Raw genomic sequence first — 25,789 nt, forward strand, 5'->3', positions numbered from 1 at the left:
CCCGTATCTGTCTCCAATTTTCATGATTCTCACACTGACCTCGATCGCCCTCCCGTGTGCATGCCCTCTATTTCTTTTTCGTCCCTTTTCCGTTCCTGAAAAAATTCTTGATCATTACAACTTGTATCTTAATTCATGAATATCTATGTATTTTCCTTTTGTTTGTGTTGATTCTACAAGATAAATCAGCGTGAGAATCAATTACCACCCGATTAGCAGCGCCGATTACGGACAATTACACTAATCATTTCCGTCAAAGTGAAAATATCCTTGGTTGTAATAGTCATTAAAAAATACTTGATTGTCAGCAGAGGCGTCGATCCTGGGGGGCAGGGGGGGGCGATCGCCCCACCAATGAAAATATTGGGGGGCAAACATATCATTTTGCCCCCCCCCCCAATAATTCCGGATATGCATTAAAAAAAAACAAGATTGTAATGTTCAGCAAGCGAGATTGAGATACACAACTCGTTCTTTATTTAAAATCGTGCTCAAAATGTCCGCTTTTCAGATTGGAATATAAAAATTTTCAGCTCGCGCTTCGCGCTCGCATCATTTCTGTAGCAAAAACCCATACTTTTCATGATTAAATTGGTGAATGTAAATGTCCCATTTTCAGTTCTAAGCCTCAAAAGAACTGCTTCAATTTGCAATCATCTTTTCTTGGATATATAGCTTGTTCTTTATAAAAAAACGTCCAGTAAACTGTCATTTTTTCAGATCGAAATATCAAAATTTTCAGCTCGCGCTTCGCGCTCGCATCTATTCTCTTTTAGATACAAATCTTAATCATTGGTACCAAAAATGCTTAGAATATCAAGTTTTCAGCTCAGAATATAAAGAAATTTGAGCTCACTCTCGGCACTCGTACTATCTGTAAAGTGAGATACGTGTCTGTGTCTCATGAGTCATACATATATATAGATATATACATATATATATATATATATATATATATGTGTGTGTGTGTGTGTGTGTGTGTGTGTATATATAATATATATATATATATATATATGTGTATGTGTGTGTGTGTGTGTGTGTGTGTGGGTGGGTGTTTTGTACGATCGAGCGCCTTTGGAACGTTAATGATTTCGCCCCCCCAATCTGAAAAATGGATCGACGCCCCTGATTGTCAGCTATTGTAAAATAGCCATCGCCTCCCTTCTTCTTCTCCTTCTTGTTCTTCCATTACTCTGCATCAATATCCATGAAGTATTGTCGCATATCTCGTTGATGCTAGTCAAAAACGTCTTTAAACTCTGTTTTATTTCCATTTAGGAGAGTTTACTACACAAAAAAAGGTTTTCGTTTTTGCTATATTTGGCGTTCGGATTTGTGTAATCTTGGATATAATAGATTTGGCGCATACAACCGTAATTCCGAAGCTTCGTTATTCCGAAGGTTCGGATATTCCGAACGTTCGTATTTCCGAAGTTTCGTAATTCCGAAGGTTCGTTAGTCCGAAAACAAAGTGAGGTTCGTAATTCCGATGGTTCATTAATCCGAAAACGAAATGAGGTTCGTAATTCCGAAGGTTCGTTAGTCCGAAAACGTAATGATTAACGAACCTTATTTCGTGTTCGGACTAACGAACCTTCGGAACAATGAACCTTATTTCGTTTTCGGATTAACGAACCTTATTTCGTTTTCGGATTATCGAACCTTCAGAATAACGAACCTTCGGAATAACGCCACAAATGTTCGGATTAACGAACCCTTTTACGTTTTCGGATTAACGAACATCGAGGTATAGGCAATTTGCGTGTTTCGGAATTACGAACCTTCGGAATAAAGAACCTTCGGAGTTACGAACCTTCGGAATTACGAAGTGTAACCAGATTTGGTACGGTCTTGACAATGTTTCATCGTTTATTTCTATTGCATTTTGGTAGGCGGGCCAATATCGTTGATTATTTTTTAAGTTTCATTTTTTTCATTTTACTTGCCCATCAAGAGACATATGTAATGTAGTGAGGTATCCTGTCGTGGCAGGGGGGGGGGGGGCACTTCAATTATTTGCTGACAGCAGTGCTCAAGCTGTCATATAAGAGAAATTTGAAAAGTGGCGTATCATCAAATTACTTATTCCATTTGCTTTCTTTTTTTTTGTATTTTCCTTCCTTCTCGTTCAATTTCTTTACATTAATTCGATTAAAAGGCAACGTTCCTAAAGTAATGCTAGTTGCAACCCCCCCCCCCCCCCTCTCCCACCATCCCGCCAGGGAATACGCATTTATCCATTTTCATAAAGAAAAAAAACCTAGACAACCATGGTTATACCCAATAATTAATATTTCAAAATTGAATAGGTGCCCTTTTTCAAATCTCCGTATGTTTTCCAGTTGTAGCACCCTTTTGGTGCTACATAATATTTTATATGTAGTGAAAAGGATAAAGACCTTGTAATAATTACCACCCCTTGTATGGATATGGATATTGAACATCCATAACTGGATGGTCAGAGCAGAGAGTTTTATCACCTCTGTACAGACTGAGAGAGAGTGAGCGAAAGAGAGAGCCAGTGGTCAGTTCTGGGTAGTATGAGTCAGGGTCTGGTGGTCATTATTCTCAGAAATAATGATGTGAATGACATGGATGACGCAGAAGTATTTTGGGGAAAAGTTGATGGACTCTTCCATCTTTGCTACCCTAAAGGGGTAAGCAGTTATTGTTTACTGGTTTTTGTTTGTGAAAAGAGATGACCAAGGATCAAAAAGTATTACTTGTTATAAATATACACACCCCTTCCCAAAAATAATGGTATTGTCAAAAATACCTATATATAGAGCTTCTGGAGGCATCCTCTTCACAACTTTTGAGATGGAGAGAGAGCATCTTCCTCCAGACATCACTTTTCAATAATTTCCGTATTTTCCTGATTCTCAGGTAAGATCCAAAGTCATCCTTCCATATTTCAGTTTATAAGATTATTTGATAACTGATCTTATAGATTTATTTTTTAATGTTAAGTTACTTTTCCAAAATTGTCTTTTACACATTTGGCTTATTATCAATCTTCGATTGAATAATATTTAAAATTTAGTTTTACATAACTGATGATAGATACTATTCTATAATCTACTTCTTGTTGAATGTTTGAATTTCTTATAATTGTTACTAACCATATATGATTATTGTTCATGGTAAAGCACTTGTTATTTATGATTGTCTAGCAGCGCGAGCATGGTGCGAGTTTCATATAGTTGAGCCTTTTGAACTTTGCGAACTACAAATTCTAAGCAAGTCGCGAATCCAAAACAACTAAACGGTATTATTCTGGTCAAGCGGATAGGCTGAGTTCCCTATCTTGCCGCGTTAATACCGTGCGGACTCTAATGTATCTGATTAAAGACTTTCCTGAATATCAGTGTGCTAAACCATTCTATTTCATTAATGATTTGATGTATTATTGTAAAATGATTTACTAATCCTAGTTGATATAAGAATATTTGAGATGAAGTTTCATAATTGATATTTAATATAAGAAATAATTAATCATGCTTTGATTAAACTGTATAGACAACTTTTGAGATGGAGAGAGAGCATCTTCCTCCAGACATCACTTTTCAATAATTTCCGTATTTTCCTGATTCTCAGGTCACTGGTCTTCTGACCATGAACGGCGTCCACATTTTATTTCTTCCTGCACTGAGACCCTCAATGTTATATTAGTTACAATGTCATTATGGTAGTCTTAATATCAGTAGTTGTTAGACAACTGTTTTAAAGTTATGTCCAGTTAAGTAAATTATAAGTATCATTTGAACTATATGTTCATACCCGTTCGGTTAGTTATGTAACCAAGAGTTACACCATCTTTTTATAACTGTAAATATCATGTATATACTGTTAATTTAGTTTAGAATTAAAGGAACATATATCCTTTATATAATGTGTATGTTAGTTATTTTATCGAGTTTTTATTAATGTACATTAATTAATAGCATAGTGTGAATGTTGTTGATTGATGGTGTTTGATTATGTGATGTGTGATTATTACATAGTAAAATAATTACAACCTAATAGTGTTTTATTTAATTTATACCTCTGTAGACGGACAGGGTGGGGATTCTATGTATAAAAATCCTTCCGCTGCACTGTTGTTATTGTAAAGTAAAAGATCCTCCCCCACCCGAAACGGTCCCGTGCTACAATTGGTAGCAGAGCGAGGTTTATTTGCTACAATTGGTAGCAGAGCGAGGTTTATATTTTGTTAGTAGACTATAATATTGCTATGTCTTTGCAATTGTTAGGTTTATAATTTGTATGACCAAAGTGATAGTATAATCCTTTTGATTATCTTTTGAATAAATGGTATTAAGGGAGAGAAGGTGTAAGTATAGGTATTGAGTGAAGATACCTTTAGGAACTCATATATGACAGTAGTTCATTTTGTTCCATTTGTGTGTGTTATTGAAAATCCTATCTCTACACCATTTAGCTCTATTGTTTGAGTAAGGAGATACCTTGTAGGAGTGCATAATAGGTTATTTGGAAAATCTTTTGCATTATACTTTTGCAGCATTTGTGCGCTCACTTTTGGTTCATTTATTATAGGGTCTAGGTTTGAGACTATTCCTGTTCAGATCCTGGTACTATCAATCACTCATTTAAAAAGTTTGATAGAACATTTGTTCTGATTCCACTTCTTGTTATTCACATGATTGTGGCTATGTCATTGTTAGTTGTAATTCTGCTCGTTCATTTTTTAAATTTAAAATGGAATTAGTAATGGTGTGGTCTGGAGTAACAATATTTTAGTCTTCTAATTTGGTCTTTGTTTTTGAGAGTTCATATATTGACTCAGGACGCAATTTTATTGATGAAAATGTGTATTAAATTCTGTTAAAGATGGAATACTCATCTTAGTGAAAAGATTGAAAGTGACCTTCCCTGCATTGCAAATCAAGAGATGTTGCGCAAAAGGTCCTCCATCATAATTTATTGTTGTCATCTGGAATGAGACAACAGATATCAGAATAGAGGCGAATGGTGCAATTCACCTTCTGGATATGCACAAATGTCAATTAATTGTTGAGAGTTAAGCTGATGAACTTTTGTTTGTTCCGATCTAGTAAATTCTTCTCCTGAAGTTAAGCATTGTCGGTATGAGTGATATATCGAATTGTTTTCCATTCGAGCCATTCAGTAAGGGATATAGCTTGTATTGTCTAAAGAATAACCCTTTTGATTGAGGTACTTCATTTGGGATTAGCGAAAATAAGTTTGCTACTGATAAAATTGGTATAGGGAGTAAGATAGGATGAACAGCAAAGTTGTTGGAAACAGTGATTCATTTTGAAAGATTGAATTAAATAAATTCCAGAGCATACCTATACTATTCCAGGTTATAGAGCATGAGGATATAGCATTGAATGCAAATGCAACCTCAAAAATCGAAGTAAGATTGAGAAAGTTAGTGTAATTGATGAAGTGTGAATAGATAATTTTTCACCCACCTTGGTGAATCTTTTTAAATTATACTTGCACTTAAAATGCAAGTCTGTTTAGAAAAAAGACCTGTCATGAGTTGATCAGGCACTGGTATGTCTGTGTGTTTGTGTGTTTGAGAATGACTTTTAAGTTTTATTTTAATCAATATGCATACTTTATTTGAATTGTAGTTTCTTTTGACAGATTAGGTCACTTGGTAGAATGTTTGTTATATTTACATCTAATTTCATTGTATTGTTTTTAGTTGTTATTCTCTTTTGTTAGGAATTTACTTAATGATCTGATCATTTATTAGTTGATAGTCTGTTATAATTGTCATAACTTAATCTAAGATATAAAGTTAGTTAATCCAAGATTTTAAGTTAGGGCATGAGGGTTCTCAGAGGAGTTGAGAGGTAGAAGCCCATCTGCTAGCATCCTGGATGAGACCTGGATCCTGTCAGAGGCCTACCCCATGGAGATACAGTTCCTTATCATGAAACCAGGGACAAGTCAAGAAGACACCACTACAAGAAAGTTTTCGGTTAGCTGCTGTTAGAGAATGCATCTTTTAAAACTTGAACATTGATTATCGTCATGGGTAATACAGAGACGCTGTCAATATTGAGATTGGTGAGCTGAAACACATAGCGTACGATGATATACTTTGTGACTGTAAGGACAATGGTCCGGAACCCAAGGACAATTATTCAAATGCTTCGAGTTGGTCTGCACTGCTATGTCAGGACCCTTTGCATGAACTAAAGCAACCTAATTCACCGAGTTCATCAGGCAAGATGACAAACAGAACTTTCCTGCAACAACTGGATTCTGATCACATTCTCCAGTTTGCAAGTGGTCGTCGATTGGACTTGGATCCTTTAGTCTTTGAGAAAAATAATATTGAATTATTTTGATTATCTTTTGTATATAATCTATGGAATGTTTTGTTTATGTTCTTTTGTGGAAGAACATTTTTTTAAGGAGGGAAGAGTTGTAGCACCCTTTTGGTGCTACATAATATTTTATATGTAGTGAAAAGGATAAAGACCTTGTAATAATTACCACCCCTTGTATGGATATGGATATTGAACATCCATAACTGGATGGTCAGAGCAGAGAGTTTTATCACCTCTGTACAGACTGAGAGAGAGTGAGCGAAAGAGAGAGCCAGTGGTCAGTTCTGGGTAGTATGAGTCAGGGTCTGGTGGTCATTATTCTCAGAAATAATGACGTGAATGACATGGATGACGCAGAAGTATTTTGGGGAAAAGTTGATGGACTCTTCCATCTTTGCTACCCTAAAGGGGTAAGCAGTTATTGTTTACTGGTTTTTGTTTGTGAAAAGAGATGACCAAGGATCAAAAAGTATTACTTGTTATAAATATACACACCCCTTCCCAAAAATAATGGTATTGTCAAAAATACCTATATATAGAGCTTCTGGAGGCATCCTCTTCACAACTTTTGAGATGGAGAGAGAGCATCTTCCTCCAGACATCACTTTTCAATAATTTCCGTATTTTCCTGATTCTCAGGTAAGATCCAAAGTCATCCTTCCATATTTCAGTTTATAAGATTATTTGATAACTGATCTTATAGATTTATTTTTTAATGTTAAGTTACTTTTCCAAAATTGTCTTTTACACATTTGGCTTATTATCAATCTTCGATTGAATAATATTTAAAATTTAGTTTTACATAACTGATGATAGATACTATTCTATAATCTACTTCTTGTTGAATGTTTGAATTTCTTATAATTGTTACTAACCATATATGATTATTGTTCATGGTAAAGCACTTGTTATTTATGATTGTCTAGCAGCGCGAGCATGGTGCGAGTTTCATATAGTTGAGCCTTTTGAACTTTGCGAACTACAAATTCTAAGCAAGTCGCGAATCCAAAACAACTAAACGGTATTATTCTGGTCAAGCGGATAGGCTGAGTTCCCTATCTTGCCGCGTTAATACCGTGCGGACTCTAATGTATCTGATTAAAGACTTTCCTGAATATCAGTGTGCTAAACCATTCTATTTCATTAATGATTTGATGTATTATTGTAAAATGATTTACTAATCCTAGTTGATATAAGAATATTTGAGATGAAGTTTCATAATTGATATTTAATATAAGAAATAATTAATCATGCTTTGATTAAACTGTATAGACAACTTTTGAGATGGAGAGAGAGCATCTTCCTCCAGACATCACTTTTCAATAATTTCCGTATTTTCCTGATTCTCAGGTCACTGGTCTTCTGACCATGAACGGCGTCCACATTTTATTTCTTCCTGCACTGAGACCCTCAATGTTATATTAGTTACAATGTCATTATGGTAGTCTTAATATCAGTAGTTGTTAGACAACTGTTTTAAAGTTATGTCCAGTTAAGTAAATTATAAGTATCATTTGAACTATATGTTCATACCCGTTCGGTTAGTTATGTAACCAAGAGTTACACCATCTTTTTATAACTGTAAATATCATGTATATACTGTTAATTTAGTTTAGAATTAAAGGAACATATATCCTTTATATAATGTGTATGTTAGTTATTTTATCGAGTTTTTATTAATGTACATTAATTAATAGCATAGTGTGAATGTTGTTGATTGATGGTGTTTGATTATGTGATGTGTGATTATTACATAGTAAAATAATTACAACCTAATAGTGTTTTATTTAATTTATACCTCTGTAGACGGACAGGGTGGGGATTCTATGTATAAAAATCCTTCCGCTGCACTGTTGTTATTGTAAAGTAAAAGATCATCCCCCACCCGAAACGGTCCCGTGCTACACCTCCATATTAATTTTTATTATCTGTACTTTTTATTATCTGTTGTTTTCATGTAGTTTGCTGCAAAAGTGTACTATCTCAATTAATGATGATCTTTAGATCTACTGTATGATCTGCGTTAATTTTAATATGGTAGTCACATAGTTATGACGTCAATTTCATGTGAAAGGTTAGAAGTAGAAAATGAAAGCTAAGGTAAAATTTGATCGTATAGGTCCCTCAGGAATGAGTTGAGACGATGATAATCACCAGCTGATAAAAATAAAATGATGGTTTGATATTATCACGATTTCGTTTCGGTCATTCCCTTTAGGTAATAATGCATTGCTCTCTCATAGATCTCACGTGATCCTGAAAAAGTAAAATGACGTGACAATTATTCTCACCGAATGTGACGTTGTTTTAAAGATCAAGTCCACCCAAGAAAATAGTTGATTTAAGTAAATATAGAAAAATTAAACATGAATAACGCTGAAAACTTCATCAAAATCGGACGTAAAATAATTATGACATTTTAAAGTTTCGCTTATTTTTTCACAATACAGGTCTATGCTCAACTCAGTGAGTCGATGATCAGAGTCGATGATGTCACCCACTCACTATTTCTTTTTTTTATTGTTTGAATTATACAATATTTCAATTTTTACGAATTTGACCATTAGGACCCCCTTGCTTGAACCACAAAATGTTATAATAATGGAATTCCATGTGTTCAAGGAGGAATGAAACTTTGTTTCACATGAACTGTTTTGTGAAATTAATCAAAACTTTGAAATGTCATAACTTTCTTATTTTACATCCGATTTTGATGAAATTTTCAGTGTTATGTTTGTTTGATTTTTCTCTTTCTATTCAAATCAGCTTTTTGTTGGGGTGGACTTGTCCTTTAAGTAATCTCATAATGGACCTAGACCTGTGATCTCACCGACGGAGATATTGCAAACAGTCGGGCGACCTCAGTCTGCGCTATCACTGCCGCGTTCCTGTGAGTCTCGAGAAAATGATACATGCTCGATACGACATATTTTGCACGCTTTGTCCGACGCGCTGTCCCGGTCCACCAACTTCCGACAATGACCTCTATTCTGTCCATTGTGATTTGACGGGCATTTTCAATAGATTTTGAACGTTGCAGAAAGCGTCAGCGAAGTGGATTCTGAAATACGCTATTATTCAATTGGTCCACAATAAAATGGTAGACTTCTCAGATACTCTACTAAACATATGATCTAAATCTGTTTGGTCCAAGTGCTATTTGCGTACTCTAATTCTCAAAGGGGCGGCGGAACCGGAGGAGGGGGCACTTGCCCCCCCCCCCCTCCTTCCAAAAAAAATCCCCGTATGAAAAAATGTCCTCTGTTGTAAGAAATGTGCCCTTTTTCAAAATGAAATACAATTGTTTAAGTAAAACATAATTCATTTTAGGTTAGAAAAATCACAAAATTTTTGGCTCGCGCTTCGCGCTCGCATCAATTATTGTTTCGTAAGGAACTCATCGTGCTCAAGGTTACAAAAGTGCTTAGAATGTCTAGTTTTCAGGTTGGAATATCACGAATTTTCTGCTCGCGCTTCGGGCTCGCATTATTCGATTGGGTTATGTATCCCATTCATGAGCCACTAATGCAGTCTTTAACAGGTTCATTTTCTGGCAGTATATCAAAAATTTCAACTCGCGCTTCGCGCTCATCGTAAAAATATTCGGTTTGCACCAAAATACCCGTTTTGATAAATAAGTGTCTTTTTTGGCTTTGCCCCCCCCCCAACGAAAATACGTTCCACCGCCCCCTGAGACGAACTAGGAATAGAATGTGTGGTGAGAACAAATGGAGAGTACATCTAGATGAAGCGCGAGTAGACCAAATGTGGCAATATACACCTGTTGGTTATTCGTCGCGGAAATTCCGCGATGAATTCCAGGTGAATTGGAGAGTCGTGGAGAAGTTTCCTAGAAGTTGCTCTCATTAGTGAGAACCAAGTTGTTGTTTTTTCGGGGGGGGGGGGTAACTTTTTTTTATTGGTGTTGAAGGGAGCAAAAATCTCGCCGGCGTTTCCGCCTGTGATATTGTTCTCTGTCTGCCTCTCTGTCTCTCATTATACATATTTCTCTAAATCACTTAATTTATTCTTGTCATCTCTCTACATTTTCCCCACGCTCTCGTACCCTACACCTCATTGCTTTCGACATATCTTTTGAATGTTATAATTTTTAAGTGATCCCATTTTCCCGTTGTTTCATCCCTCTGCGTCTATGAATCAGGGGTGTGAGTGGTCACAAATAAAAAGATCTGAAAAAAGCTGAAGAGTGTTGAAAAAGTCTGAAATAGAAAGAGTTCCCATACTTTTTGTACAGAGGAAGGCCAAAAATAAGCTGAAATTAAGCTGAAAAAAAATCTGAAATCAGATAAAAATCTGAACTCTCACACCCCTGATGAATAGGTAACTCGGTATAAGGTGTATTTTACCGAGGACCCCTCGGTAGACCAGCAGCAACATGATTGATACTGCTGAGTAGGGCCATCCTCCCGTTTTATTTTTCATTTATCAATTCACATGTATCATTTTATATGTATTGTTATTTGTTTTTTAACGGAAATAAATTCAATTCAATTCAATTATTCTTTAGACAAAACTTTACCCGCCTTATTTCAATCATATTGCTTAAGGAAATTGAATGTTTCAATTAAACACACCCTTTTTTAATATATCAGGTTACAAACGTTTGAATACTTTAAGTACGTTGTCTTTCATTCAAGTTTTTAACAAATCCGTCATCACATAAGATTGAAAAAAGATTGCCAGGCATAATGTTTTTAGTAAAAACAGTAGACCCCATTAGAAAATGTAGTTGATATCTTCAGTTACAAAATAATATAGTTGAATATCTTGATATTCTAGACCAAAACAAGATCAAAAGCCCCTGGAAATTTATTTCATCTGTCGAAACTCGATAATCTCGAAATCAAAGCCGAATCAATTTATAGCTTTCATGGAGTATTTATCATGTGGCTATAGAGGGCATACTTCCTCTTTACCCAGCAGTGTGAATAGATCGACTAATTGTTGGATGATTTTTTTTTTCTGGGGTGATCCACGATTCGTGTTGACATGTCTGGCAAACTTCCCGTTATCCAGAACACTCCGTTTGAAAAGCATACATCAGATACATACACACCATATTCATACAACAGGCTAAAACTGGTTTTAAGTATGAAAGTAATTTGTCTTACTGTTTTTAGTGTCACAGTTCCTACTTACTTGCTTTGAAACGAAACAAGTTTTTCTTTCCCTGAATTTCAGAAAAAAATGCACGATTAAACATTCCTATTTGACGAAGAGATAAACACAGCATACACAAATTATTCTTTGAATTACCTTTCCACTTATCTTGGGACACAACATACTTGCACACACAAACAAGTTATTCATTCACTTTCTTCCATTATAAGTATTTTTAAAGAAGATCTCAAATTAGCAGATACGTGTCATTGCAGCTTGATTTAAAGTTCATTGCCATAACTCGACACTTAAAACATGACATTATGTTAACCTTTACCGTAAATGAAATAACATAACAATTTTGATAAATATACAATTAAAACCTGTTTTATTAAACTAATATTAGTGATTATCATTTGACTTGACTATTGACTATCGACTATCGAGCTAAAGCCGGGGTAATTATAGCAGCGCTTTGTATCCTCTGGCAAAAAGCGCTTTATAAATCCAGCTATTATTATTATTATATTATTGTATTCATTTTTACAAATATGCTTTGTGTATTATTGAATTTACAAATCCCATATGTATATACATGTAGATCATGTGGCGATTATTAAAATTCAATGATTGCCTCTTAAAGAGAAGTTATAGTGGGAAACATATAATATAAATTTGGTAAGAATGTGCTTTTTACATTTTTTTTTTTTTTTTGGGGGGGGGATTAAACAAAAAATGTCATTAATACTTGTTTTCAATAATAGCTTTGTAATGGGTGCCTTTATAATGGAGATACGTCTAACAGTAAAATTATTTCAGAAGTCGAATGAGAGCATTATGTCAACTAAACTTATTACATTATCACCCTACATACATGTATCACATTACTGAAATAGAAAGATATTACGTTTCAGATTTGTGAGCTATTGAAAGATATACATAAACACATTAATGGCAAAATAAAAAATGTTGCAAGGGTATTTTGTATTCCTTTGGTAATTCTTTGGTCATTTTCTCTTTCTTGTTGGTAAAATGTATGAATATATCTAATCATTTTCACCTTTATTTGGTTGGGTGTTTCTAAACTTAAAAACTTGTTCTTAATATTAATTACATATAACAATAACACACATCTAGATGCATGCATGTCTTGTCATCTCTAATTCCACAATAAATTCATATTATTTTTTCATTTCACAAGCTGAAAAACAAAGCAGTTATTCATTTTGCATCATCATATTCATCAAATATACTTAGCGATGAATTGATTATAACATACAAAAAAAATCCTTACATTTATAACTTTTATTTTTATGGTTATCAGTGCTCACATACTGTAACACAATTGAAGATAGTCATATCACTTTACTTTCAATATTCAAATCAGAAATTACAAAATATTCTTCTAAAGTGACTTCCATTTGTAACTCACTTTGCCAACTTTGGTATTCAGTTGAAATTGTCTGCCTTAAGATGCTTTATAAATGACCATCTAGTATTTGGAATTAAATCAATTATTTTGATAGGCATTCTGCACCATCTTCATAGGCTGCATCCAGGCATTTAACATGTGGAAAATTTTCACTATTTGAGAATGATAATTTATTGGTTTATGAGAGAAAAATTTAATACTTTCATTCAATATACACGGGTAAGTGGTCTGATTAGGACTTGCAACAAATAAGAATGCCAACTAATTTATTCTTTGAACTGGAATATAGCATACAAAACATGAATTTTCACCCATGATCAGCAAAAGCATGAAATTTCATAACAAGCCAAGCAAGCACAATGCAGGCAGAGATTGACAAAAATAGAAAGCCATCATGGCATTGTACTGGTCCAAAAGTTATAGACATACTTTGCACATTATATTACACATTATATTATTCATTGTTATCATACAAATATATTACATGAACATTCACTGGCATGTTAATATACCTTCATATTCACAAATTGCAAAATGGGGAAATGTGGAGATTCAAAGAAAATGAAAGATATTGAAATTTTTTTCTCTACTGTTTATACATAGACAATACTTCTTAATGATTTAGTTTTTTAGGATGTATTGATACATTCTTGGCAAGTATGCAATTACTATTACTGTCCATATGAGTTGAAGTGAAGAAGGAACACCATGAAAACAATATATATGCACTATTTCTTTCTTTTTACTTTGGCTGTGTCTTTCTTCATACATTTCCCTCTATATTCTTCACCTGACCACCTAATACCATTCACTACATATATCTGTGACCATAAGCATGTTTCCCATTAGACTAAACTACTAAAGATATATCCCATTCTTAGTTAAGTTATAAAATTATAATGAATCCATTATTAGTAGGAATAACAACTACATGTATATGATACTTGTTACAAATAAAAAATAATAATTCCCATTCACAACAAACAGTCCTGACACATTGCATTTATTAATAAGCTTATTTATAGGCTAAACATGTATAAATACTGTTATCATAAATATTAAATTGTAAAGTTCAAAATTTGCAAACTGTATCAAAACTACTTGTCTGGACTCATCAATTGTTTTAATACAAAGAAGTACAGCTTGTATACTTGTCCATGAAATTGATTTTCACAAATATGCAAGGGCAATGTACAAAACCCCGTACAATATTTTGTGAATAACTTGTATTTCAGTTGTGCCACATCTAGCGGGAGATGACATTCTTTGAAAGAACATCCAATTGTGTAATTTTAATAAACCCTGAATAATATATAGTTTTGTTATACTTTGAAATAGTTATCCATAAATACTCTTGGCTTCCGGTAAAAGTGGTTTTTTTTATTACTCAATAACAGTACCAACCTTTTGCCAGAGTCAATGATCTGTAATATATTGATTCTTAATCCAATTTAGGTTTGTAGCTAAACTTTATTTTTCTTGGTTGTTTAGTAACAACATCTTCTTTTGCTTCTTGTGCCAGCTCAACAGGAGCAAGTGATTGTGGACGATTTTGCGAAAGTTTACTTCCAGACGAACGATTTTCAGATGACTTACTTGAAGAAGACTTATTTCTTGATGGGAGAAGGGTCTTCATAATTATTCCTAAAGTCGCCAATGTACGAAATGATTGTTGACGGGGAGTGACTACCTCTCCTTCGTGAGGTACGTGGTACCAGCTTCCCTCTACCTCCTCGCCTCTCTCCAAACGATGCCTGAAGGTGTGCTCGTTGCCTTCAAGCAGTCTCTGGTTGCACAGTTGAAACCCCATTTTCTCTAGTCATGACCTTGCTTGCTCCTCCAGACCAATGGTAAAGAGGATGATGCCCATGGGTGTTCTCTTTAGACCAAGGGACTCCAGCTTCTTGCTCATCTTGTTCTTCATGTTGCGCATCCGCAGGGAGGCGTGGATGAAGATCACTGTAGGAAGACAAAGAAGAATGAAGATTCTGATAATCACACAAAAAAATTGAAACAAATGCAAACCATCATTAAAATCACTCAGGAAGCCATTACCACCAATGATGTGTGCACCCTCAGGGACTTGCTGTATATATTTTTTTCCTTCAGAATTACACATGCGCTCTTACTTTCAAGAAATCTGCAATCATCGTAGTGCTTGATGTAATCCAAAGCTATAGATACCCTATTGATTGGCCTTCATACATGTACTTCCCTCACTGTCTGTAAAGATTACTTTATAAGCACAAAGTCATAGGTTTCCCATTTATGCCATTATATAGAAAAATTCCCATTGAGAAAAATGGCCTTGCCTGAAAATTATTGAAATGTAAAGTCCGAAATGTGAATGACCATTCTGCCTAAAGATCACACACATGACTGTGTACATGTGAATCATAAACAAATGAAAATATTACCGGCAAATTAAAAACCCATTGATTAAAAAAACTATTGGGATTCCTCTTTCAACTTCCTCATGACAATTTGACCTCTTTGAACGGAATTACTCAATATTTCCTGAAAGATAGGAAGTAATGTGTCTGGACACCTAGCCTTCTAATTTAACATTTTTTTGTAGTAGGCCTAAATTCATTGTAACTGTTGCTGTCATAAAACATTTGAGACCCATATGTTCAAACAAAAGGTTTCTGAAATACATGTAGTGTCACAAGAAAATATCTGCAATCAATTGTAAATTTCTATCGATTGTAACTATAGCAAAATTGATGTTTACTTCTTACTGCAAGAAGCAGACGAGCAGGCAAGCATTAATTGCTAGAGTTATGGTTGATATTGGGACCTAAACTTGACTTGCAATTCGGTGGATTCACAATATGGTGTATCACCTATTCTGTTGTGTGCATGCATGCGAAATGCTGCACTGGCTGATGCGGTTTGGCCGGCTTCCATAAAATCATGCAGTGTACCAGGGTCCAGGAGGTGGGAGGGAAATTTACTGCATTTTTATTTGCGAAATTTAGACCGTTTTTTGATGAATTCTTACTCTGCTTCATGCCATATGGTTTTCATTTTTGAAGAATCAGTCACATAACACTGTGCGCTGCCTGCGCCTGCGCGTCATGTCGACCCCGAAGTTAGAAATTGGCCTGTCTGCTGCAACCGATAGATGCCGCACCGTATGGTGAATCCACCGAATTGACTGCAACTTTCTTGCAATGCCCCACGAGTCTTACCAGCTGCTGGTGCAGCCAAGCCCCAGATGAGAACGAGAATACTTCCAAAGAGATACATGAAAAGCCAGATCACCAAGCAGAGTGCAATTAGACAGATCACTGGATGGGCTTTCTTGAAATCGTTTACTTCTCTCTTATTGGCAGACCAGTAACCAAATCCGAAGAATGCTGCGATCACGATGGCTAAGCCCCATAACATCTGAACAGGGTTTATACAGCTGCAGAATATGAAAGGAAATGGCCAACTATATCATTGTATTCATACAATATTGATATATTTGTCTTTATAATTATGGGGGGCAATGTCCTGACATGTTAGTAGATAAAAGCATCATCTTATGCCTTGATTACAACAAAAACTAATGTCAAGCACAAATGTATGTGAAAGTTTGTAATCTGAAATTTTGTCCAAACTTCATTTTATGAAATATTGCTTGCAGAGTGCATGAAATTTTCATATTGCCTACAACTTGTCAGAACATGCATGACTTGGGTATAAATATTTTTACTAAATGCATCAGATTGTCATATAATCAGCAGTAATTTTGCTATTATTTTCATTTTCTTTGTCTTCTCAAACAATAACAATCTTCAAGGCTTAGATCTAAATTCTAATAAAATATTTTTGGGTAGTCTGATGACAACTAGTATCATATTCCATATTCCATTCCTTGTATTACCAAACGCACGAATCATAGGCGTCAGAAAATAATTTCATAAGCTAAAAGCTTTGCAATATCCTTCCAAATGGAACTTGAATAGAAGGATAATGAAAAATGGTCAAAAACACATTTTCTAAGTCTTTATATTCTCAACATCAGTGATTTTGCTGTTTTTTCAACTTTTACATGGAAAACACATGTTCGGTAATTACAATACCATTTTCAAGGGACCAAAAATAATATATTTCACATGCGAAGAGGGGTCCGACTAGTAGCTGATATCGTAAAAAAGAAAAATGATTTCGGCAAAATGTTTACATATTAATATGTCATAGCTCTTTGTGTATTCATGTTAAGAGTATGAGTTTGTTGAATTTTATAAGAATTTTGTGTTTGATATGATTGAATTCATAGTCATACCGGTACACTGATATTTACAGTGTTCGGTATTACGATCCACTCATGCACTATGTGTGAGAGCTTCTTCAACATTTTGTTTAACTTTAATCTGTTTGCTAAAACATCTGGGAAACCAGTCTTTGATTAAATGCTGACACCTGATAAAATAAAAGAAGTGATGACCACGCCCATTCCAAACAACATCATTCATCAATTTTCCAACACAAATAAAGGTGCATGGGGCAACGCACTCACCCAACAATAAGGAAAATGACGATAAGAGTGAGGAAATAATTCGATTGGTAGTACAATAAATTATCTATCACCCGATTGGCCCATCTGGTTGGATTTCCTAGGGCTGGGGCAGAAAATCTGGCCGATTCCTTGATGAAATCATCCAAAGAACGAAGAGGAGGGATTTCAATATCATCCATGATTGCGATGTTGACGTCAAATTTCACGAGCGCCAGCTCCGGCAGCAGTCGGAGAACATTTGCGACTAGTATCTCTGCCAGAACTTGTGGGGGAAACTTCTGCTAATATTCATGTCAAACTCTCCACAAAGGACTTATTTTGATATTTTTGATCATCCAAAATACATTCTATAGCTTCTGAACTTTCGAATAGTATCTACAATTTGTAAAAATGGCGGAAGAACCGTACGTATTTGTCAATTATGTTGGGGTTGTGCTTTTGTTGAGTTGTACAGTCCCATATGTTTATAATTGTGATGTAGGTCCAGAGTATGATACTGGCGGACGCGATTGAATGTGAGTGACTGCGGCTTTCTTGCAGGGGCCCCGATTCTCTACTTGGCGCTAATGCAGCTTCGCACCGGCCGACTTTGAGATAATTTCCCCACCAGTAATTGTTCACAAATATCATAGCAAGTCTCAAATCAAGATCAATAATGCTTTTCCGAATTTCGCGATTGGGTTTTTGGAATTGCTGTCCGCTTCGCTTAGATCTCTATGTTGTCATTCAAATTTTCATGCAGACAGCGCTTCTCTTGGATTCACTGTAATGCAGATATGGACTGAAGTTAGCAAAGTACGACAGCTCGCCCTTACGTTTGCAGTATGTTCGCATGATTTTGGTAACTTGCGAAGTAACTTCATCGCGTTTCATGCTTTTGTCACTTTTGAAAGTTGTTGAAGCAAGAACTTCTTTTAGAAAATCAGGGCAGTTGAACTCAGGTTCAAATAAGTGTTTAGTTTCCAAAAACAGGAATGTCCAATTCTTTAAAAAGTAAATCAGTTATGTATAAAGCAACCCTGAGTGAATTTATCATATTTCTTACCTTTTTCCAGGATGACAGTGGACAGTCCAGAAACAGCAGACTGGTCAGGACGATGGACACACATCAGAAAACTATTGGAAAGATCAGGACCTTTGGCTACTCCAGAATTTGAGCCAAGTTCAGAGGTAGGCTCTATATCTTTCAAAATTTAAGCTTTTAAAGGTTGAATTTTTATTGAATTATAATGCCTCATCTTTTATTATGTTTAATCATCTCAAAAATACCTGCTTGGTATGCAGACCACTCACCAGCACATAGTGATATGTACAAGATCTTGTACAGACGTACAAGATCATCAATGGCATTGATGATTTGAACAAGGAGATGTTCTTTACATCTGCATCAACTCAGACAACACGTGGACATCTATGCAAATTGTATGTGAAGAGAAGCAGACTGGATGTTAGAAAAAATACTTTCAGTGCCAGAGTTGTAAATGACTGGAACTCCTTGCCGGCAGAGATAGTTACTACATCAACGTTGAACAGATTCAAGTCACAGTTAGACAAGTTTTGGTCTGCAGTGCAATATACTCACCCTTGGGAATAGTAACTCTGGCACAGCACACAGGCACACGTTATTTTAATAGTTAGATGGAGATAGCAACAGTGATAGACCTGGAAACACGACTGCATAAGTAATTGCATTTTTCCAGTAGATCCGGTAATAAAGGTAATAAAGGTAATAAAATGACTATGTATTGATTCAATTTTTTTTTCTATTTTATATGATTAGTTAACCCTCATTTCAGCAATTTTTGACAAAGCTAAGGGGGAAAAATGTCAGTAAAATAGGGTATGAGGCATCAGAAAATATCACACAAACATATTTTTTTATGGACCAGTTATATACTTTGTCATTTTTAATGAAATTGAGAATGAAATTTAAATAGTAATAATGATATATATTGAATTTTGATAAAATTAAAGAAATATCACAGAGTGAGATTTTCTTGTGGACCAATCATTACTTAAAAATTGGAATTAAATTTAAATGCAATTTGTTAATCATTTGCATGAAATTTAAATTAACATCAAAGAAAAGCTACAGAAACAGACTTTTTGTAAAACCAACCAATTTAACTGAAATTTAGATGAAATGTAAATAATGATAATGATTCAGATAAAATTGAACAAATGTCACAAAGACCTGTAGGAGATTTCTGTGGAACAATTATTAATCACTAAATATCACTTAATCACAAAGAAGGTATATAATAATATCCAAGTCCTTTGGAAGCACATTTAGACGTTATTCATAATGTATTATGCGCTATACAAGAACTGACTATTATTATTATTAAAGTATACATCCAAAGAAAATTCACGAAAGTGATGATTATAGACAAATTATATATGAATGGAAAGGTCTTGTCTTTTTATACACAAATATGTCACTAAAAAGTCTTATTGATGTCGTGGAAATGCAAGATATGAAATTATTAGAGACCCTTCTCAGCCCCCCAGCCGCCCCCAGACACACACTAACGCGATTAAATACAGTCGAGAATAATGACGTCACATGATGATCGACTCACTCAGCCGCTCTCTAGCTCTGTTCAAGCCAGCAGTACACTGATAGCTGATTCACCTTCCTGGTCTCTATTTTTCTTCGAATTTACCGTTTTCTTCATGTATTGTGATATCCGAATTCTGTTTTCGACAACTTCAGACTATAAGGGAACCAGAACTGTGTTATTTTGCCCGGTTTTTATTGAATTGTGAACTGGAAAGATTGATTTTGTCCACTCGACAGTCTTCGTTGTGTTGCTCTACTAACTATTGAAAAACTCCAAGCTGCACGGTCCCATTCACTTGCTCCCGATGCATGTTGCAGGTTACGCTGTTTGATCCAGTCAAAAGTCAAGGTAAGCATGTTTGGAAACTGTACTTGTTCTGACGATGCATTCAGGTCAGATGACAGATACAGATCTGATATAAGTTTAGAATCATGCATTTTGGCGTATACTATTAAAATTAAAAAGTCTTTATTTTAGAAATAATGTTTTTGCACAATTCCAGCAGATTTTTTCTTCAGATTTCTAAAACTGGTCAGGACTCAGGCAGGCGATTAAATTATTTAGGAGCACTGGTATGGACCATGGCTGAAAATCTGCTGTTTCAGAGGAATGTTTAAGTTTTTATTATACACAGAAATATATCACCATGATGCCGATGTCTTGAAGCCAGACAAATTTTCAGCAGTGATTACCCTGATTCCTGGCCAAAATCACTCACACGTATTGCGAGGTTAGTATTAGTATACTAACCTCGCACCACGAACCGCGTTTGGCAGTGGATTTCTAACTAGTGGGTCGCGCGTGCTGGGATCTCACTTCTTGGGTCCACAACACACGACTTCTATGGCTTGAATTTTCTTTGCGCGGCGGCATGTAATGAACCCTTGGGTGCCGGCCAAAATTAGACTTTTAGAGTCTGGTGTTTCTTTCTGATAAGAGTGTTGCTGCATATATGCATGCGTAATGCCTTCAACAATGAAGATAAATGCAATCTTTGTAATGACACAGAGACTCAGAGAGCACCGTACCTCAAGTGATGTTCGTGTAGTCTCCACTTCACTACTGCTACAGCCTACACTACGCTACACACCTACCCGGGTAGGTGTGGCGTACATGTACGGTAGTGTAGCGGTAGTGAAGTGGAGTGGGGCCTGCACAAACATCACTTGAGGTAGAGCACCAGTGTTCTGAGTGGAACTTTTCAGGTGTCTTAACCTACTATCATTTGTTGTTGACCGGGAATTACATGCCACCGCACGTCATCAATCATCACGATAATTAAATTCATACTTTGATTTGATTATTTAAACTATTTCTTTTTTTCTCTCTTCTACACACAGATCTGCACAATTGCTGACTCTGGTGACTTCTGGTCTCTGCTTGCTACCTCAATCTGGGAGATTCCATCATGTCCTTTTACTATGATTTGGATATAGCCATTTTTTTCTTCACTCTTTCCAGGACCTACGGTTTGCAAGTTGTGGACTGATAATGATACAAAAGAAAAATTTTCTTTATCAATCTTGGAAACAATTTTGAGCACAGTTTTGGAGAGAACTAAGAAATTTGACTTGGACAGGAATACAGCTTGTCAAAAATAATAACACACAACTTTAAACGAAAGAACAATTTTAATGTTACTAGGGCATTTTGCGAGAAATGTTATACTCAATCACACGTCCCAAATCAAGGGTAAGTCCTTTGATTAAACATGTAGTTGAATTGCGATTGCAACTCGACCTTATTACGCTTGAATTTGAATTTAAGACTTACGCTTGATTTGCAATTGAACATAAGTTTCTTGCAGTGCCCCATAATTATGTTTTGTTATCAGATATTTAACGTGCTGATTTTTCTCGAAAGGTATAATATATTTGTCCTTTTAAACGGTATTTGAATATGGGTACGCCTTTTATTTGTTTTCCACAATATTTATTGCATGTATGAACAGAAGTGAAATATTTATTGTGAAGCACTGTGAATGTTGTGTGCTGTTGTGTGATGGTTCATCATTTTTGTTATAAGACTGAAAGCCTGGTGGATGTGAGGAAGTGGCCTGGATGAAAGAAAAGTGAACATGTGTCCAATTACTGATTTGCATATTCTAAGACAATTTTGTTTCTGGATAAATTTTGCTATGCATTCCCTACATTAAGAGTAAAGGAGAAGTCCACGCAATCAAAAATTCATTTGAATTTAAAGAAAAATAACAAGATATTGCAGGAAATTTCATAAAAACTTTGATTCAAATTTATATAATCACTATTTTAACAGTTCCGTAAATATAACCTATTGTGATCAGATGAAGAGTTTCCTATCGTCAAATCTGCAAAGAATAAAAAACAAAATGCCACAAAAAATAGAAACGAATGTGATGTGAGTGACAACTCTAATTTGCATATCATTGTTTTGTGTATATGACTGTTTTGAGTAAAAACAACAAGGGAAATTACTCTATTCAAATAATTTTTAGTTGATGTGGACTTGACTTTTAACTCTACCCCTCCCATCCCAAATAAGAGTAGAAATAATCTAATCAAGAACTTGAAAATCAAAAGCAGCAATTAAGAAGCAAGATTTGATAAATACAGGTCTGAATAGAATTTCACAAGAAAATAAAAAGAGAAAAAAAGATGGGTAGGGACGGGGAAGGAATTTAAAAAAAATGCCCAGAAAAAAAAATCCGAGTTTCGAACCAGGGTCCTCGCACATGACAAAACATTGGCCAACGCATTTGGCCACAGACCATTGCCTTACCGGAGAGGCATTTTTAAGATATATGAAATAAAGTCCGCTCGCCGCTGTTGCCTAATAATGCTTCGGCAATTCAACTGCAATTTCAGTCATTTCGCGATGGATATTGCCGTGTTTTTTTTGTGGTTCCTGACTTTGCTACTTAATGAAATTTCATAATTTTTGTTCAGTCATAAAGAAGAATGTCTATGCTTTATATTGTTTATAATATTAATGTGACGCAAGTGTGATTTCTACGTGAAAATATGCTTTGTTTATTCACATATATTTCTTGAAAAAAAAAAAATTCTAAGCTAAATATCGGTTACCAAAATACATTAAATGTGCACTTTTTTTCACTGTTCAGTAAATTCAAACTTTTATCTATATAACAAGACCAATATTAAGAGCAATAAACAATTCTAAGAGCAAAAAACGCTGATTGGAAAGATCGTCTCCAATGGGCTGCTGTCAGCTCAGCTGCTCTGCTCATTGTGTGACGTCACTCAGCTGGAGCTCGCAAGAGGACCGGTGGAAGGCAGAAATATGGCATGAAAATAAATCATTTTTGAGAGCTGATTTCTGCAAACTCTGATCACTATTTTGAAAAGTGAAGTTATATATCTGATTAGTAATACTTCCCCTTTACAATGATGACCACATAAAGTCATTATAAAATACTTTTGATTCTTCGGATGTATACTTTAATCTTTGTACAAGTGGAGAAAGTTTTTGACATATATTGCATATTATCAATATTTTATTTGCCCTGAAAAAAAAGAAACTGAATCAAACCTGTCTGTACCGAGTGTATCTTCTCATTTCTGTTATATTCTTTCCTAATAGCTTCTTGGTATCATGTTGGAGCATCTGAAAGTCTTGGTGATTGGGGCTGGAGGTCTTGGTTGCGAGATTCTTAAAGATTTGGTAAGATTCCCAATTGCATTTTTATTATCATTCTTTTGAGAAATTAGCACTGGGATTATTGAATAAAAGACACAACTTGATGTCACTCCATTTGTTGGTTGCTTAGACAATATCAAAATTTACCATAGTTACGATTTTTCAAAAGTTTATTGTTTAATATTCTAGTAACATCATATGCAAGCTGCCCTAAGGTATGTCATGCAGTATGAAGTATCATAAAATGCCTTTTTTCATAAAATTCTAATTAATTGTAAGTGTGCATGAAATAAATGTTATAAAAATTACCTAATCATTTATCATAAAACCGACAATGGAATTTATGATATACAGCTTAACTCCGTTACTTTTTGATGGATTTCTGCCAAACCTTTTTTGTTTGATGATACATGCAATGTGTCTTTCATTTTTCCACTTTTATTTAAAAAAAAAAACTAAACTGGGTTCCAAAAGAAACTGATTAAACTTTACATATTTACTATCAATCACACCTGTAGCCAAACACAGATCCCCATGTTATGTCCTGGTAAGTGGGGATAATCTGAACACAATGTTTCATTGCTAGAGGGTATTCATTTGTCTCGCAATCTACTATGGTCAACAAGGAAATTCGTGATCACTCTCGCAAAAAGTGTTCACTGGCTTTCTAGGAAATTCGTGATCACTCTCGCAAAAAGTGTTCACTAGCTTACAAGTTCACGAGCTTTCGAGTGCCGCTGCAACTCTTTATCAAGTGACGAAAATTATCTGATAACGTACTCTATTTATACTAATCTCCAGGACCGTACGCACGAACGCGAGAACAATAGGTGGGCATTGATCCGTTGCGTCGGTATGCGGTGCGGCCGGTAATCCGTATATGCAAATAAGCCGGGGGTATATGCAAATACGCCGTGGGTCGGCGATATGCAAATTAGACAAAATTGGCGGGCTCGCTAGTTTCCCGTGGGCGGGGGCTGACTAGCTGAGCGGTCCCTCGTTCGGGGCCGGGAACGATCGGGTCGGCGTGCACTGCCAGGCAAGGGGGTATTGTGCTGTCTGATGGTTCGCATCCAGAAGTCGGGGATGTCGATCCCGCTGTCTCTGTTGAAGTTGTTAGGACAAAGACGTATACTAATAGCCTCCTTAATCCTGCGTGTATACCAATGTCTCTCTTTGGCAATGCAATGTACACCCTCCCAATCTGGGTGGTGTTGTTTCTCCCAAGTATGTTCTGCCACCGCGGATGTGTCAGTTCGCTGTAACCGAACATCGCGCTTGTGTTCAGAAATGCGTTCAACTATCGGTCGGGCTGTTTCTCCGATGTAAGACCCGTCACATCCCTGGCAAGGAATGTTGTATACTACGCCATCACGTCTGTGATCAGGGATAGGGTCTTTGGGGTGTACAAGCTGTTTGTGTAAGGTGGTGTCCGAATGTTTCATTGTTTGTCTGTGTGTGGCTAAGGGAGGTACACATTGATACACACCGTGTTCAGATTATCCTCTGTTAAATTTCTGTAGCTTCTTTGTGATTGAGCCAATCACTTAAACATGCCCAGGAAGGACATGTGTAATGAACTGAGAATTTAAAAAAAAATCCTTTTGCCATGTTGTAACTTTGGAATCTGAAACCGTTTGATGTGAGGGGCTATAGCCCCTCTGTGATTGAACCAATCTCACAATTATCCACGTGTGCTTAGTAAAGATTATTGAAGCTAGCCTGTTTGTTCGATTTGACTGATCGGGATTGTGCAGTGCCCTTGTAAAGTTTGATCAGTTTCTTTTGGAACCCAATTTAGTATTAGGGCTGACTTCACCTTCCAGTGTATATTGCTAAGGATAAACATAATATGTTATCATCTTCATTAGATAGCAAATATGTTATCTTCAATAGATAGCAAATATGTTATCTTCAATAGATAGCAAATATGTTATCTTCATAAGATAGCAAATATCGGTATGTTATCATCTTCATTGGATAGCAATAATGTTGTGATCTACAATATAGTGGTTCTTTTCTCTCGATCTTTGATCAATTAGATCATCAGTGTATATCTCTTCTCTCATTTATTGTGTAACTCTTAAAACTTTTATTGGACATCTGGGCCCCGTCTTACAAAGAATTGCGATTGATCCGATCCACCACAACTATGGAAGGCCAGCAACGTCAACATCTAAAATGCATGTTTATT

The 25,789-nt window shown here is 35.6% G+C and overlaps 2 protein-coding genes across 2 annotated transcripts in view; one reads left to right on the forward strand and one right to left on the reverse strand.

Moving 5' to 3' along the window:
• Positions 1-11,824: 11,824 nt before the first annotated feature.
• LOC129257895 (PRA1 family protein 2-like) lies at positions 11,825-17,950 on the reverse strand. The gene is made up of 3 exons (XM_054896329.2): positions 17,396-17,950; positions 16,080-16,297; positions 11,825-14,844 (listed from the first exon to the last, which is right to left on the reverse strand). The coding sequence occupies exons 1-3, from the start codon at positions 17,572-17,574 to the stop codon at positions 14,705-14,707; spliced, it is 537 nt and encodes a 178-aa protein (XP_054752304.1). The 5' UTR covers positions 17,575-17,950; the 3' UTR covers positions 11,825-14,704.
• The window catches only part of LOC129257896 (NEDD8-activating enzyme E1 catalytic subunit-like), a 33,974-nt gene continuing 25,530 nt past the window's right edge, over positions 17,346-25,789 (forward strand). Inside the window, exons 1-3 of the mRNA XM_064096279.1 lie at positions 17,346-17,799; positions 18,451-18,565; positions 23,539-23,619. Coding sequence (XP_063952349.1) covers positions 17,786-17,799; positions 18,451-18,565; positions 23,539-23,619 — 210 coding nt within the window. The 5' untranslated portion in view covers positions 17,346-17,785. The remainder of the gene's footprint in view (positions 17,800-18,450; positions 18,566-23,538; positions 23,620-25,789) is intronic.

Source organism: Lytechinus pictus, chromosome 3 (assembly GCF_037042905.1).
Source record: "Lytechinus pictus isolate F3 Inbred chromosome 3, Lp3.0, whole genome shotgun sequence".
In the NCBI taxonomy this organism is placed as follows: domain Eukaryota; kingdom Metazoa; phylum Echinodermata; class Echinoidea; order Temnopleuroida; family Toxopneustidae; genus Lytechinus; species Lytechinus pictus.